The 14,741-nt window shown below is 59.7% G+C and overlaps 1 protein-coding gene across 1 annotated transcript; it reads right to left on the minus strand.

The window, feature by feature from the left end:
- Window positions 1-202: 202 nt before the first annotated feature.
- Window positions 203-13,410, minus strand: Ccdc27 (coiled-coil domain containing 27). The gene is made up of 12 exons (XM_048783566.1): window positions 13,249-13,410; window positions 12,511-12,637; window positions 11,549-11,659; window positions 10,712-10,869; window positions 7,661-7,810; window positions 6,672-6,779; window positions 6,009-6,381; window positions 5,787-5,917; window positions 4,112-4,189; window positions 3,628-3,840; window positions 1,736-1,840; window positions 203-420 (listed from the first exon to the last, which is right to left on the minus strand). Exons 1-12 carry the CDS (start codon window positions 13,408-13,410, stop codon window positions 301-303), a joined length of 1,836 nt encoding a protein of 611 aa, XP_048639523.1. The 3' UTR covers window positions 203-300.
- Window positions 13,411-14,741: the final 1,331 nt, after the last annotated feature.

Genomic DNA, 14,741 nt, shown 5'->3' on the forward strand with positions numbered 1-14,741 from the left:
GCCCTTGATGGCTGAGAAGTGGGTGCTACAGAGAAGGGGAGGTGTCAGCCTGAGGGCAGGAGCACGGGGGGGGGGGGGGTGGGGCTCTAGTGTGAGCCTCCCCAAGAAGGTCCTAGGGGTGAGTGCTGGCGTGCGGACCATGAGCCCAGGGTGGAGGAGACTAGCCACACGGGGCAGCAGGGAAGGAAGAGAGGAGACCAAGGCTGGCACCAGGGTTTAATCCTGAATCAGAGCAGGTACCCGCCCCCCATCCCCGGGTCCTGGCCTCTGAGGGCTCACTGCCCTGGGCCGCTGCTGGGCTTATTTGGAGGTGACCTTCTTGGGCTTGGTGAGCATGATCTCTGACTGCTGCAGCGGGGGCACTCTGACCCCCTTCTGCTTCAGCTGGTTGTAGTAGTCGCTCCTCTCTGAGATGATCCTCTGGACAGGAAGTACATGGGCAGGTGGTCTTCCCTGTTCCCCACCTGGCCTTACAGCCTCTGCCCAGGCCCTGTGGGCTGCTGGACACTGCCCCGTCCTCCCCTGGAGACTGGCTAGAGCAGTGGTGTGCAAGTGTGTGCAACAGCCTCTGCTGGTGCCCTCTGCCAGTTCCTGTGGTGTAGGACTCTAGCAGCTGGTCTCCAGCCTGGGCGGACGGGGGTGGACAGGAGGGGCAGGGGCAGGGCAGGAGTAGACTCCCACCATCAGCTCCTGGGTTGGCTCATCGCGAAGCCCACGCCCATTCACCCCTTCCGCCCAAGAGTGTGAGGAGCCCAGCCTCCCAGAGACTAGAAGGGACATCTGTCTCTCAGGTCCTTTCTGTCTGTGTAGCACTGGGTCAAGGGAAAGTCCCTGTCCCCCTCCCAGCCCTCCTCGGCCCTGGCTGTCAGCACATCAGGCCCTGGGTGCTCCCTCCCCGACCAACAGGAGCCAGGCCACTGACCTCTCCCCTCTATTCCTGCTTACAGCAGCATTACTGACCAGACCCCCCACACTGCAGAGGCAGAGGACCTGGCCGCTGGGACACATGGGTGTGTGCTGGGCTCAAAGGGCAACACCGTGGAGGAGGTATGGGTGTTGGGAACAGAAGTGGCTGTGAGTGAGAAGTGACCCCCAGATCAGCCTCGGGTGCTGAGAGACCCCAGAGCTCTGGGTCCCACCGTATCCTGAAGGTGGGGGTGCACTTCCCCGTTACAGAGCGAAGCCCCAGTGGCCCAGGGAGCCCAAGAGTGGCCCACAGCCTGGCCACCACTGAGTGGGTGGTGACTGCTCCAGCCAATGCACCGCAGCCTGCATTACTTCTGCTGCAGCCCCTGCCCCTCTGAGCCCCTGCTTAGGGGCCTCAAGTCAGTGAGCTTCAAGGCTGAGGCTGGGAGGGAGAGGGTCCTGACTCAGAGGTCTGGTCTAATGTCCAGCAGAAGGGAATCCTCCACCAAGGAGCCTGAGCCAAGCAAAGTGGCCCCGTGATGCAGCAGCTAGACCCTGCTTGTGGTCGTCAGGAGGCGCTGTGGCTGCTGCAGCCACCAGTCACCAATACCCTGCCTCTTTTGGCTGAGAACAGCCCAGACTCACCAGCTCTGTGGCATGGCCCCCCTAGGGAGGGTCTGGTACCCTCTGCTCAGGAAAGCATGGTCCTGGGGCCATGGTGACTGGTGCACAGCCAGGGTGACAGAGCCCCCAAATCCAACCCAGGTTCCTCCCCCCACCCCAGCTGCAGCTCTTGGAGGAAGGAGAGGCAGAGAATACTAGAGAGTACCTGCAGGGCCTCCAGGATGTGGTTGTCAGAGATCTCAGTGGCCAAGGACTTGATCCCGCTGACATTGAAGGTGGCCTGGATGATCTTACTCCTCAGTCTCTCAAGCTGCCACCAGAGGGAGGATACCATCACTCTTTGCCCCAGAAAGATGCTTTGTGCGTTGGCTGTGCCATGCCCTGAGTCCTACAGGCCAGGAAGGCATGTCCTGCCCTCCCTATGCATGGTGTTAGGAGCTGGAAATGGGTCTGAGGTCACGTGCCTGCCCCAGGTTCAGAGGTACCAGATCAAATCCACGACCCTGGGCAGCCCAGCGTCAAGACCAAAAGCTTCTGCCACGCCAACTTTTTGCCTGTCTTTAAATTGGAAAAAGTAAAACCTGCACTGAGTTAGATATAGTTCAGAGCTGCATACAGCCGCAGCCTCATCTCCTGACCCTGCAGGGGAGCTCCAGCCAGCCCACTCCTGGCCCTCAAGGACACTCTCCAGGAGTCCAGCAGGCCTTCCCCTGAGCACGGTTGGCCCTGGATTTGGGCACTTAACAACTGACCTGGTCTGGGACCCCTCCCCACCAGCACGCATGGCCCTCCTCCTGTTCCTCATGGCCCGAGGCATCGTGCTATGGAGCAGCCTTCAGCCAGGCCCTGCAGAGGAAGTATTCTGGTCTCTCCCTGCCGTGAGCATCCTGCACGCTGGCAGCCACCGTCCCCATGCCTCCCGCCAGACCAGAATGAGCTGTGCAGCATCCTGCCAGCCTCAGGCAGGGTCCCCAGCTGCAGCTACAAGGGCAACTCCGTGAACCCCTGTGTCCAGAATCCCTGACACTGCAGGATGCCACCGAGAGCCAGGGGCCTGGAGTGCCAGGGAGTGTCATCATGTCTGTTTGCCTGTTGGGCAGTTTAAGCAACAGCCGGAATGTTGTGAGCCCCTGGGCCTCGAGGGGAGGGGGATCCTGCTCTTTCCAACATTTGTACCCCCATTCTATCCCCAGCACCATGCTAGGGGCTAGAGGACCGAGGGGACAAGGGACTTCTCTGTACCAGGAGTACTTCCATTTGTTCAGCACTATTGGTCATCCAGGGCATGCTCCACGGCAGCACGGTGTCCTGGGGACCCCAGTCTCACAGAATTTTTATCTACACAGCGTTCCACACTCTACCAAGTCCTTGCGAGTTGGTAGGTGACAAGGGTGGGGCTGGATTTCTAAAAGAGGTGGAGTGTGAGGGCCTCAATGGTGCTGTCCAGGCCAATGGGAGAGGCTGGCCTGAACAGGAAGGGAACAGAGTTGGATAGAGTGGACTTGCCTGGAGGGTGGATGGGGAAGGAAACTGTCACTTCAAAAGCCCGTGTGTGTGTGTGTGTGTGTGTGTGTGTGTGTGTGTGACCTTTCCTGTTGCTGAGTTTGGATCCTAAATCAAGATGGGCTCTGGGTCCCTCTCTGGCAGGTGCACCCATCCCGTGCTGTGCTCATAACCTCCAGGCTGAGCGCAGCCCCCAGGTGAGACAGCAGGTTCAGGCCCCAGCACCACAGCAGGTGTGGCTCACCCATCCTCCCTGCTTCAGGCCACACCTCTGTGAAGCGAGGACAGTGAGCAGGTCCACTTCACAGCTTTGTTGAACGAGTCAAAGGACGTTAACAGAGCAGTGCTGGCTGGGCCCTCTCCTGCCTGGTTCGCTTACCAAGTCCTTCTGCACCTTCCTAGCCCAACCCAAGGCCCACTCCCTGCTGAGCGAGGCCGCCTGCGGGTGCTCCAGACCGCCTGCTCCCTCCTCCCCCACAGCCTAAGCGGCAGCTTTCCCTGGGTCCTGGGATCCCAGGTGGACCCAGGCCCACCCCTGCCCACTTGGTGCACAGTCTCCCTGGGCGGGCCAGGCCTGGGAGGACGGCCGCATACCCTGGACTGGGCGCTCTCCAGGGCCACGCGGGTCGCCTGCTCTGCCTGCCGCACCATCTCATTCCTGCTCTGCAGCCCCTCGTGCAGCTGCTTCCATCGCTGCCGGTGGTCCTGGTCCCGCTCAGTCTGCGTCTGCAGCTCGCCCACCTTGGTGCTCAGCTCCGTGATGGCCAGGTCACGTTTGGTGAGCTCTGCCTCCAGCTCTGACACCCGCTGGGAGGAGCCAGGGAGGACAGGAGTCACCATCCGGCCCAGGTGCTCCCGTCTGGTCCCCACTGGTTTCCTCCAACAGCTGGAGAGATGGGCCTGCTTCCTCCCTCCCACCCCAGAGCCAGCCATCGCAAGCCCTGTGCGGATCCCCCGTGCGGATCGGAGGCCTGGGGCGTGTGGGGTGGTGCTGCCTGAATAAAGAGGCCCAGGCTCGGCCAACCAAGAGCAAGGACAAGCCCCCCGGCCCGCCCTTCCACACCACCCAGGCTGGCACCTCTCGGAGGACGAGGTTGTCCTTCTGGATGAGCCCCATCATCTCCTGGTGTTTCTTCTCTTCCCGGAGGCTGGAGAACTGGAAGGCAGACAGAGGCTTGGCCTGGGAGGCTTGGGCGAGGGGAGAGGCAGAGCCCTGGCTCCCGCTGCCTCCTTCCCCAGCTCCCTAAAGCGACAGAGGAGGAGGAAGCGCCTGAGAGCACCTGAGAGGCCCGGTGGTGTCGACTTGCGGGACCTAAGCCGCCCACAGGGCGAACCGCAAACTTCCCGGCTCACCCACAAGCTCCTAGGCTTCAGGAAGGCAGCGGCCCCGAGGCTGGGACTAGTTACTTCAGAAACTCAGCCCCACCCCTGTTCCCAGCCTCAAGGGGCCAGGTTCCTACCTTCATCCACCCTGACAGAGACGGCTGGCCTCAGGCTGGAGAGGCCACCTGCTTGAGTGGGTGGGAAGTGGTGCAGCCGGCTGCCTCCCCCACCCCGCCCCAGGGCCTTGGCCTTCTAGAGAAGACCCTGGTGCCTTTCCCAGCTTGCAGGGAAGCTGACCAAACCAAAAGGACGACCTGAAAAGACTCTGCCCTTCGAAGCTCCCCGAGGGACACCACTCTGCCAGAGAAGCCTCAGAGAAAACAAACAGCAGAAAGATCCGGAACCGAGGGCAGGAGGGCCAGCTTTCCTGACGGCCACCGAGGCCTGGGAGTGGGCCAAGAGAGGCCCAGCCTGTGAGGCCCGGACACCCGGCCAAGGGGCAGCTCCGGCCCTCCACTGCTGGAGTGGCACCCAGAGGAGACGGGTCGCCAGCCTGGGCCTCCCCACAGCAGCCTGGGCTGGAAGGCCACAGGCACAGCATTTGCAGGGCTCAAGGGTGCCGTTTCCCAGCTGGACCTGTGGCCCACCAAACCATCTGACACCAGAGTGGGACGCAGGCACTCTGTGTCCCCAGGCCTTCTGCCTGCACCCTGCCGGAAAGCCCCGGAGCACCTCTGCACCAGGGAGGAGGGAGATCAAGAAGGAGCACGTGTGGGGGTGGAGGCTCAAACTGAGGCGCTCAGCCCTGAGGCTGTTTTCAAAACTCTGGTTTCGGTGACTTGGGGACCAGGAGCCACTCTCCTGGTGACATTGGTGCCAGGCAGAGCTGGCTGGTGTGACAGGATGCTGTTGAGAGGAGAAGGTGGAAAGGGTGCAAGGGAGAGGAAGACCCGAAGGGCAGGTGCTGAGCCTGCCGTCTCAAAACTCGAGATTCCTGAAGAATCAGGGGCGCTTGCGAGCGGCTGCTGGGGGAGGGCAGCGAGAGGCAGGGACTTGCGGGACTAGAAACCTGAGTCTTTAAGAGGTGCCACCGGGAGCTTGGAGAAGAAGAGCTAAGAGCACCCCGCAAGAGCAAGGGGGCTCCGCGCACCACACGCTCTCCGAGCACAGAGGGCCTCGTCCAGGGGGTACCCCGGAAGTGACCAAGGGCACCTGGGGCAAGAGACAGACACATGGTCAGGGCCAGAGGGCAGCAGGGCCACCACTGGACCTGTGGGCCCTGGTGGGAATCTCAGCTCTGCCACCATCAGCCACGTGACCCCGGGCCAGTGCTCAGACGCCCCGGGCTGGGAGCCTCCACCAGCCACCAGACGTGAGCCAACCAGGGCTGGGGGGCCAGGGCGCCCGTGGCTGGGCCAGCGCACAGCCACCTTGTCGGACATGGCCTGCAGCTGCTGCTTCCGCTCCTGCAGGTCCTTCCGCAGAAGCTCCTTCTCCGTGTTGATCTTTCGCAGCTGGGATTCTTGGAACTCCACCTGCCGCTGCAGTGTCGTGATGGTTCCTGCGTGAACACCACGGGACGGTCCGACTGGCGGGGGGACACTCCACGTCCCCGGGTTGCACCCCCTGGCCGGCTTGCTGGGCCGCGCCACCTGTGGCGAGGGCGTATCTGGTCCTGGTGACCCCCAGCTCGCTCTGGAACTCCACCAGCGTGCGCTCGTACTCCTCCAGCTGGGCCATCAGCTCCTCCTCGAAGGACTCGGTCAGGGAGTAGGCCTCCCTCGGGGGGCTCCCCTCTCCCTCCCGAAGTTCCCAGCCCCGTTCCTCCGATTCCTCCTGGTGCCCGTCCTCTTCCTCGTCCTCTTCCTCCCCCTCAGGGCCCTCCTCCGGCACGGCCCCCATCCTGCCCATGCTGCCCTTTGCCCTGGTCACCGGGGGCCCCTGGTCTTGGCCTTCCTCTTCCCCCTCCCTCTCCCCCTCCTCCTCCTCCCCTTCCTCCTCGCTGTGCTCCTTGGCGTGCTCCTCCTGCATTGGGGGAGGGAGAAGAAGGGGGCTGGGCAGGGCACTCACAGGCACCTCATCCCAGCTGCTGCGGAGCAGCTCACCAGCCAGGCAAGCCCCAGCCCCTGCCCAGCCCCCCGGCTCAGCGTGGCACCTGCTGTCAGGAGATTGCAGGACCTGTGCCCACGGGGCTCACATGACCCACCCCTCACCTGCACTGGGGACGGCCACCCCCACGTGCCAGGGCCGCACGTGGGCACAGCCTGCCTGGCCCCTTTAGCCCGGACCCCGGCCGCCCTGGAGAAGGGAAGTGCTCCTGCGCTGCCCCGCACCTGCACCCAGCGCTCCTGCTCCTCCTCATCCTTGTAGAGGGACTTCAGGATGCCCAGTACCCCCAGCTTCTGAGCCTCCCAGGGCCGCTCCTGCAGGACACGGCGGGTCCCTGACTGCAGTTGCCCCCACCCAGTCCAGGTGGGCGACGGCAGAAGAGGGTGGGGGCACTGGGTGCTCTGTCAGCCCAGCAGGGCAGTGATCGGCAGATGGGCAGTCCCGGGTAGCTGGCAGGGCTCTGGGCCACCGGCAAGTGGCCTAGAGTGACAGGCATGCTCATCTGGAGGAGCTGAGGGGCCAGTGCAGACCAGCACCCCTGACATGGCTCACCTGGGCACTCCACAGCTCACACCCAGTGGCCCTGGAGGGTGGATGGGGAACCCATCTGCCTGGCCCTGCCTTCTGCATGTGGCAGCTCTAAGGAGTCCGGGCCTCCTCCCCGCCCCAGCATAAGCTCAGGCAGGGTCAAGTCTTGGGAAGATCCAAGGACCCGACACACCTGCCTCATGGGTCCTCTGCCCAGACCTGGCATCGTCTCCACCCCTGTCCCACAGTCCAGGACACTGAGGCCGGGTCAGAGCCGTCCAAAGCCAGAAAGTGGGAGAGGGGCTCACAGGCAGGTCAGGGCGACCCAGGAACCACTGCCTGTGCCACCCACAGCCTGGCGTGGGTCACACCTGCAAGGTGGCCTCCAGCCTGCAGATTTCAGAGGTGGGCTCAGCCTCACTCACATATGAGCTGGGAAGCCACCTGGTAGTGCCACGACTGTCCAGGAGAAGGCAAGTCAAGGGCCCAGCTCACAGCGCTCGCCTCCCACTTCCCACCCCTGCCTAAGTCTCCGCGGGAGTCCAGCCTGTCCACCAGAACCCAAGGCCAGGCCACGCTCCAGGGGGCCTGCCACGTTCCAGCAGGCCTGGGACTGGCTGGGGGCCTGAGGTGGCCAGCCCTGCCACTCACAGCACCCCCTGCTCACCTTCCTATCCGCAGACGCCGGTGTCTCTTGGCTCTTGCTTCTGAGGAGGCACTTCAGCTGCCTCCTGAGGACCTCCTTGTCCCTCTGGAGCGCCAGGATCTCCTGGTCTTTCTGCTGGACCTGCGTCTCCAGCTCAGACAGGCGCCGAATCTCCTCTCCCAGCATCAGCAGGGAGTGTTCCTGGGCAGAAAGACAGGCACCTCCATGGGCAGTCAGGGACACAGCTCCTCTCCGCCCGGGAGGAGCAGGGCGGCCACCCAGAGTCCCAGTTCTGAGACCCAGGGCTGCAGCACGTCCCTGCAGCTGGCTCCGTGGCCCATCATCTGGGCGCCTGCCCTGAGAGGAAAGCCTCGTCCAGCTTCCCCCACTGAAATGCAGGAGGCCGGCCTTCCCCCACACTTAGCCAGCGACGCCCGAGCTCCTCGGGGCCCTCAGCCTCCTTCTCAGAATCTCCATTCCTTCAGTTCTTCAAAATCAAAGACAAGAATGAAGATGTCTTCAGGCCAACAGGAGCTGGGAGGGTTTGTCATCAGCAGATCTGAACTTTGGTCAATGGTAAAGGAAAGTCTCCAGACAGGGAGAAAATGACCCCAGACCGAATATTCTGGAAGGAAAAAATAACTTGAAACCTTTTTACCATTTGGAAATACAGCGATACGTTTCTATCTCGTGTGTGGGCAAAGAAGACACCACGAAGGGAATGACAAAACGATTTGAACCGTGGGAGGGAGCTAAAGCTGTGATCAAGGGCAAATTTATAGCCTTAAAATGCACGTATTAGGGCGAAAATGGGAGCTCCACGATCCCAGTACCCAACACAGGAATTGAGAACAGGAAATGCAAATTAACCTACAGGAGGGGAAGAAGGAAGCCAACAATCCAGTTAGACACAGGAGGTCGGGGGGAAGAACTCAGCACACTGGGCAACATTTTGACATTCTGGAAATCTAACAGGCGTGTGCCAATCACCTGTGCTGTTCCTACAACTTTCCTTTCTGTCTGAAGTAGACATTAGAGGGGGGAATAATAATGCAGATTCACGGGGCTGGGGGATGTGGCTCAAGCGGTAGCGCGCTCGCCTGGCCTGCGTGCGGCCCGGGTTCGATCCTCAGCACCACATACAAACAAAGATGTTGTGTCCGCCGAGAACTAAAAAATAAATATTAAAAATTCTCTCTCTCTCTCCCTCCCTCTCTCACTCTATCTTTAAAAAAAAAAATAATGCAGATTCACATTGTGTTGTTCTGGACCCGGTGGTTTTAGACACATGGCACGTGTCTGAAATTAGCCCAGTGACAACTGGTAAGAGCGCTGATCTCCTCTTGGGCTGCCAGGTTTGCACAGAGTAGCTTGCTGGTGCAGGTGACTCCCACCACCAAATGAGAGTAGCTCATCTAAGACAGATAGGACGAGAGAACAGCAACCCTAATGCTACCGTTTGTGCTCCTGGAGGCAGCCCAGCCTGCAGCCCTTCCCCTGGGTGGTTCACATGCATGATCTGGTAAATCCCACTGTTGGTCCATGATAACAGGGCAGCCAACGGTACTCTACACGTGTCTGTGTGACTCTAGATAATCTATCCTCGGGCCATTTCTCAGAAGTGGAATTGCTATGTCAAAGAGTAGAAACACTTTTCAAATCATGAAAGCTATCATCATTTACAGTTTCAGGGGTAAATGTCACCTGAATATCCTGGACCTGGACTTTCTGGGACTCTTAAGTCCCACGGTGCCTCCACCCAATCTCATCCCCTGGTGCTCCCACAAGCTGCCCAACATCTTATCACTCATTTCCGTACCTTTCCTTAATGCTTCAGCAATTCAAAAAAATGAATGATATAAAAATTAAACATACAGCCAGATGCAGTGGACATGTCTACAATCCCATCACCTGGGGAGGCTGAGGCAGGAGGCTCACAAATTCAAGGCCAGCCTCAGCAATTTGGCGAGTGAGACCTTGTCTCAAAATAAAAAGGGCTGGGGATAAGGCTCAATGGTACAGCACCTCCGGGTTCAACCCCCAGTACCAATACATAAATAACTGTGCACGAGAGAAAATTGACAAAACACAGGGCAGATGCTAACAGAAGACTTAAAATGGAGCAGCCTCTAGCACGACTGATGTAGACAAGAGAAGGTGAAAGTTACCACTGTCAGGCTTGAAAAAGAGGCTATCCCTGGAGGCTGAGGCAGAGGATTGCAAGTTTGAGGTCAACTGGGCAACTTGGCAAGACACTGTCTCAAACTTAAAAAAAAAATTAAAGACTGGGGAATGGCTCAGTGGGTAGAACTCTCACCTACTACCATGCCAGACAAAAATGACGGACAATGCTATTCCTGCAGAATCCACAGAGAAGATATCGGTCATCCTTGTATTCTGGCAAAGTCCAAAAGTTACACAAAATAGGCACATTTCTCAAACACACACCCAACCAAAACAGGAGGACAAATGAAATGTGTCTCTTGTAAAGAAATCACATTTGTCATTAAAAAAACCCTCTCCTATAAGAAAGCTCCAGGCACAGATGGCTTCGATGGCAATTCTCTGGAATCTACGGGAGAAGAGAGACCAGTCTTAGGCACAATCTTCCCGAGCCTGGGAGGGTAAAGGGAAAGTGCCCGCGAGCTCACTTTTCAGTGAGACCCTGATACCTTTTGCACCAGAATCCAACAGTGAATCGTAAGACAAGCAAATCATAAGCCAGTCTCTCTCGTGGACATGGATGTCACAAAGAGGACATGGCGGAAATCGAGCTGGGTGCAGATCTGCCTGTTGAGCTGCGGGTGCTGCAGGTGTGATTCAGAAGGCTCCAGAGGGGAGTTTCAGGGTGACAGCTCTGCAGAGCGTTGGGGGTTAAACATGGGGCAGTTCCCCTGGGTGAGGACGGACAGGGGCCAAGGGACCTGTCAGCATCAGATTTGTTGCAACCAAAGAGGGGTCTGGAGGTCCTCTGGGGACACACCTGGGGCCTGCCTGCCCTGGCTAAGCAGACCTGGAGGGGAGAGGCTCCTGGGGAGTCAGGACCCAGAGCCAGGGGCATGGGGTCAGTACCTTCTCGTGGATGACCGAGATGTACCAGGGCATCCTCTGTCTCGGGAAGCTCTGGGCTGTGAGTGGGCTGCTGGTGACGGGACTCGGGGTCCGGGATTCGTCCTCCTTGTGCAGGTGGTTGAGCTCACAGGCGCTCTTACTGAAGGGAATGAGGCGCCCTGGCGGGGCAGAGGAGGAGCAGGCAGGGGCACTCTTGCCTGGCATGGCGCCCACCCGCAGCCACCTCCCCAGTGACCTGCTCCTGTCTCCTGATTCTGCTGCCATGGTAAAATCTAAGGATCCCCGTATGCTCGGCGTCCACCCACCTCCCCAAGAAGCGGACCTGAGAAGGCAGTGGTGTCCCCAGAGACGCTCTCACGTCCACGCCCGTCCCTGCAGTGCGCACAGGGGGCAGAGAAACCAGAGCTGGGGGTGAGGCCAGGAGGCCCTCCAATGTGGCCCTGTGGCCCCAGGCTGACCCTCCTTGGACCCAGGTTCTCCGTCTCCCCCAGCCCCAGAGGAGCTGGTCACTGTAGACTGTTTCCTCAAGTCCAGGCAAGAGGGAAGCATCTTAGTGGGGATTTCGTCTTTTGGCAAATGAGAGCCTGTTCCATCTGTGCGCATGTGCCTTACGGGTCTCTCTCCAAGAATGGGGTGTCCCGTGGGCCCCTCAGTGAGACCCATGAGGCCTGTCCACCCAGGTTGGGGACAAAATCTTTCAACTGCAGTTTTGTCGAAGACAAGGAACTGCTCTCCGCAGAGCCTGTCTGGGAGGCCATCTCCCAGAGCCCCTGGGCAGCAGGCGGTCCTGGGGAGGATCAGGCCCAGCAGGGCAGGCAGGGGCTCTGGGCTCCTTACTGTCCACTCCCGTGTCCAAGCCCCGCCTGTCCAGGAGCGGGTCCTCCATCATCCTCCAGGTCTCAGGGCTGACGCACACCTCCCTGGGCAGACCGACCACAGTGCCTGAACCTGCAGCGTGGGGGGTGCCAGGTGTGACCCAAGGCCCAGGCAGAGCCCACGGTGGTGCCTGATGGTTGACCACGGGGCAGGGTAAAGGTGACTTGGTGGGAGGGGTTGACCAGAGGTGGGTTCTGGCCTCCGCCACCACAGCTGTCAAGTGCACGCCAGCGGCAGCGCCCAGGGAGCAGAACGTCGAGCACACACACGCCCAGGAGGGCACCCTCAGCCCCAGAGACCTGCCCACCTCAGGGTTCCTCTCACTGGGGAGGGGAAACAACACCCAGGAGGAGGAACTGCTACTTGTGCCCAGCTGCCAGCTGAGACCATGGACAGTCCCCCAGGGCTGGTCACAGGCCCGGAGCCTCAAGCCCACCCTCCTGAAGGATAGCAAGGGAGGCTGCACACGCCCAGGTCGGGAGCAGGGGGCGGGGGTGAAGCCTGGCTCTGACCACTGAGCTGCCAGCTGTCCTCTGAGCCTCGCACCCTGCATCAGAACACAGAGACTTGGACAGGACAGCTGCTGGGCTCCACCACGGTGATTGCTCCTAATGCACTACCTGTGGTCTCCTGGGCCACTTTGTTGACAGTCCCACAGCCCCAGCCTCCTCCCTGTCCCCTGTCCACAGCGTTGGGGACCCTGGCTCATGAGAGCAGAGCAGGAAGGTGGGAGACAGGTGGGAAGGAAAACCGGCCCAGAAGAGTCCTCGACCCTCCTCCCCACCCCCTCAGTCTCGGCGTGGCCCCAGCGTGGGCACCCTGTGCCAGAGTGGAGTCTGAAAGCAGCCGCCAAGGCCCCACGCAGGCTGAAGGGTGGCAGGGGAAGGGGCGGCTTTCACCAGGGCCCTGGCTGGGGTTCTTACCCAGTTGGGATATAGATGTGGCCCTGGTGCTAAACTGGGGGCACCCAGGCCGCCTGAGAAACGCCCTCCTCATTTCCTCCATTTCGGACACAAAGCCATCAGGGCTGTCCGTGTCCTTGAGGTCACTCTGGCAAAATAGGAAACATGAGGCAGTCAGTGAGAGAGAAGACCCAGGAGGCTGCTCCCATTGCTGAGTGAGGGGCCCCGCCTGGTGCCCACTGCGTCCGTCTGCCCTTCCCGGCTACCTAGGTCACAGCAAAACCCATGCAGACCCCCAATGGAAGCAGCCTGGGCTGAGCCCTGGGCACATCTAGGAAGCGCCAAGCCTGCTTCAGGCTCTGCCAGCACAGGAGGCCACTGGCCCTTCTGCTGACGCGCCTTCCCATGTGCCATTCTCCCCCTTCACCCTCCTCTTCAAGATGCTCCTAAGGGAGTCTCAAGGCAAACGGTGCATCTTCTCCCCAGGCCTGGGTTGGGTTCCTGCTCTGGGCTTGGCTGGCCAGAGGAAGTGGGAGCCAGGCTACAGAGGGGAGCCAGCCTGACCCAGCTACTGAGTCAGGATTGGAGAGAGCAGGCCCTTCACCAAGCTGCCTGGAATCTGCCTGTGGACACCCACCACCAACACAGCTGTGGAGTGCTGTCAGCTGACGGCTACGCGGGGCCTTGCGGCAAGTGGGAGGGGGTCGGTCCAATGTGGCTGAGCTCCTGCAGCCCTGGTCCTCCTGCCCGGGCCCGTACCATCTTCCGGTAGTAGCGGCTGATGGCCTGGGCCGACCTGCTGAGGCTGTGCTGGTTTCGGAGCTGTCTCCCTTCTGGATTCTGGGTGTCGCGGCTGGACACTTTCTGCAGGATCATGAGGCCCTTGGCGAGCGGGTGAGGCATCAAACTGCACCTCGTCATCGTGCCCTCTTTCTTAGGTAGCATCAGGAAGGGGGACAGAACTTCCCAAGTTCGCCCGGAGTCAGAACACTGGCCTGCTGCTCCTGGGGACCCTCCTCAGTCCCGCTCGGGGTGTCCAGGGGAATCTGACCTTGAGCGGGGACCTGCTGCCTGGGGCGGACCCTGGGAGCCATGTGTGGCATCACAGATGTCTCCATAGAAACAGGGCAGGTCACATCTGCCTCCATTTTCTGCAATTAGGAAAGGGACCTGAGAAGGGGAGCTGGGAGTGGTCGGCAGGGCGTCCCAAGGTGTGGCAGTGCAGGGGTGGCCTCAGGCCAGCCGCCTGCACCCCCTCCTGGTTTGATTTTGAAAACCTTCATCCTCGTTTTTTAAAATGTACTTTTATTGGTGCCTTAGAGTCAGACCTTCAGGTGGCCTCGCCGGGATACATTCCCAGGGCACGCACCGGGGTGCGGTCAGCTTCCCTCCCGCGTCCTCCCGCGGCTCCATCACCCCTGCTGCCCCTTATTTAAACCTGACTCTGCATCAGGGGCCTCAATGAAAAGGTTGATATCCTTGGTGAAAAGCCACCATCTGGAGGCATTTCTAACACCTGGGGTGTGATTATCTTTTTTTTAATAGAGTGGGACGGAGGGAAAGGCCTCTTCCAGAGAAAGGCTCACTCACTGTTCTTTCTGGAAGCAGAACCCTTCCAGTCTGCACCGTGCTCAGGTTGGCAGCCCTGTGCTGGCCACCACCCCCAGGCTGGGGCTGGTCCTGGGGGTGAGGAGGCGGGGCCTCTCTGCGCTTTCCAAGTTCCCTAACACTTAGCGGTTGAGAATCAGTTCAGGTGTTCATCGGCCAGCCGGACATCTTCAGAGAAATGTCCATCTCAGTCCTTTGCCTATTATTGATTGTGTTTTTGAGTGGGGTTTTTGAGTCTTGGAGTTTTAATATATTCTGGATACGAATCCTGTATCAGATGATTAGCAAATACTCTCTCTCATTCTGTGAGTTTTCTTCTTATTCTATTGATTTTATTCTTTGAAGGATTTTTTTTCTAACTTTGATGAAGCCTGATGTATCTGTTTTTGATTTGTCACCTGGTGTCCTATCTGAGAAACCGTTGGTTGTGAACCTTTTTTTGCCCCTTGGGTTCTTCTAAGATCTGTGTGGTTTAGCTCTGGGTCGAGTTCCTTGATCTATTTGGGTCAGGCTCTGTGTGTGGTACGGGCTCCCAACTTCCTTCATCGTACGTGGGGTCCAGCTTCCCAGCGTCATTTATCCAGAGGACTACCCTGCCACCCAGTGAAAGGACCCAGCAACTGCCCAGCCAACAGGTGCACATT

This window comes from Marmota marmota, unplaced genomic scaffold, assembly GCF_001458135.2.
Source record: "Marmota marmota marmota unplaced genomic scaffold, marMar, whole genome shotgun sequence".
In the NCBI taxonomy this organism is placed as follows: Eukaryota; Metazoa; Chordata; class Mammalia; order Rodentia; family Sciuridae; genus Marmota; species Marmota marmota.

Bases quoted from the DNA above. Each gene is read 5' to 3' on its own strand.
- Ccdc27 (XM_048783566.1), bottom strand. From the start codon at position 13,410: ATGACGAGGTGCAGTTTGATGCCTCACCCGCTCGCCAAGGGCCTCATG. The intron at 11,660-12,510 runs GTAAGAACCCCA...CCCACGCTGCAG, and splicing joins CACATCTATATCCCAACTGG to GTTCAGGCACTGTGGTCGGT. The intron at 5,918-6,008 runs GTGGCGCGGCCC...GTGTTCACGCAG, and splicing joins CAGATACGCCCTCGCCACAG to GAACCATCACGACACTGCAG.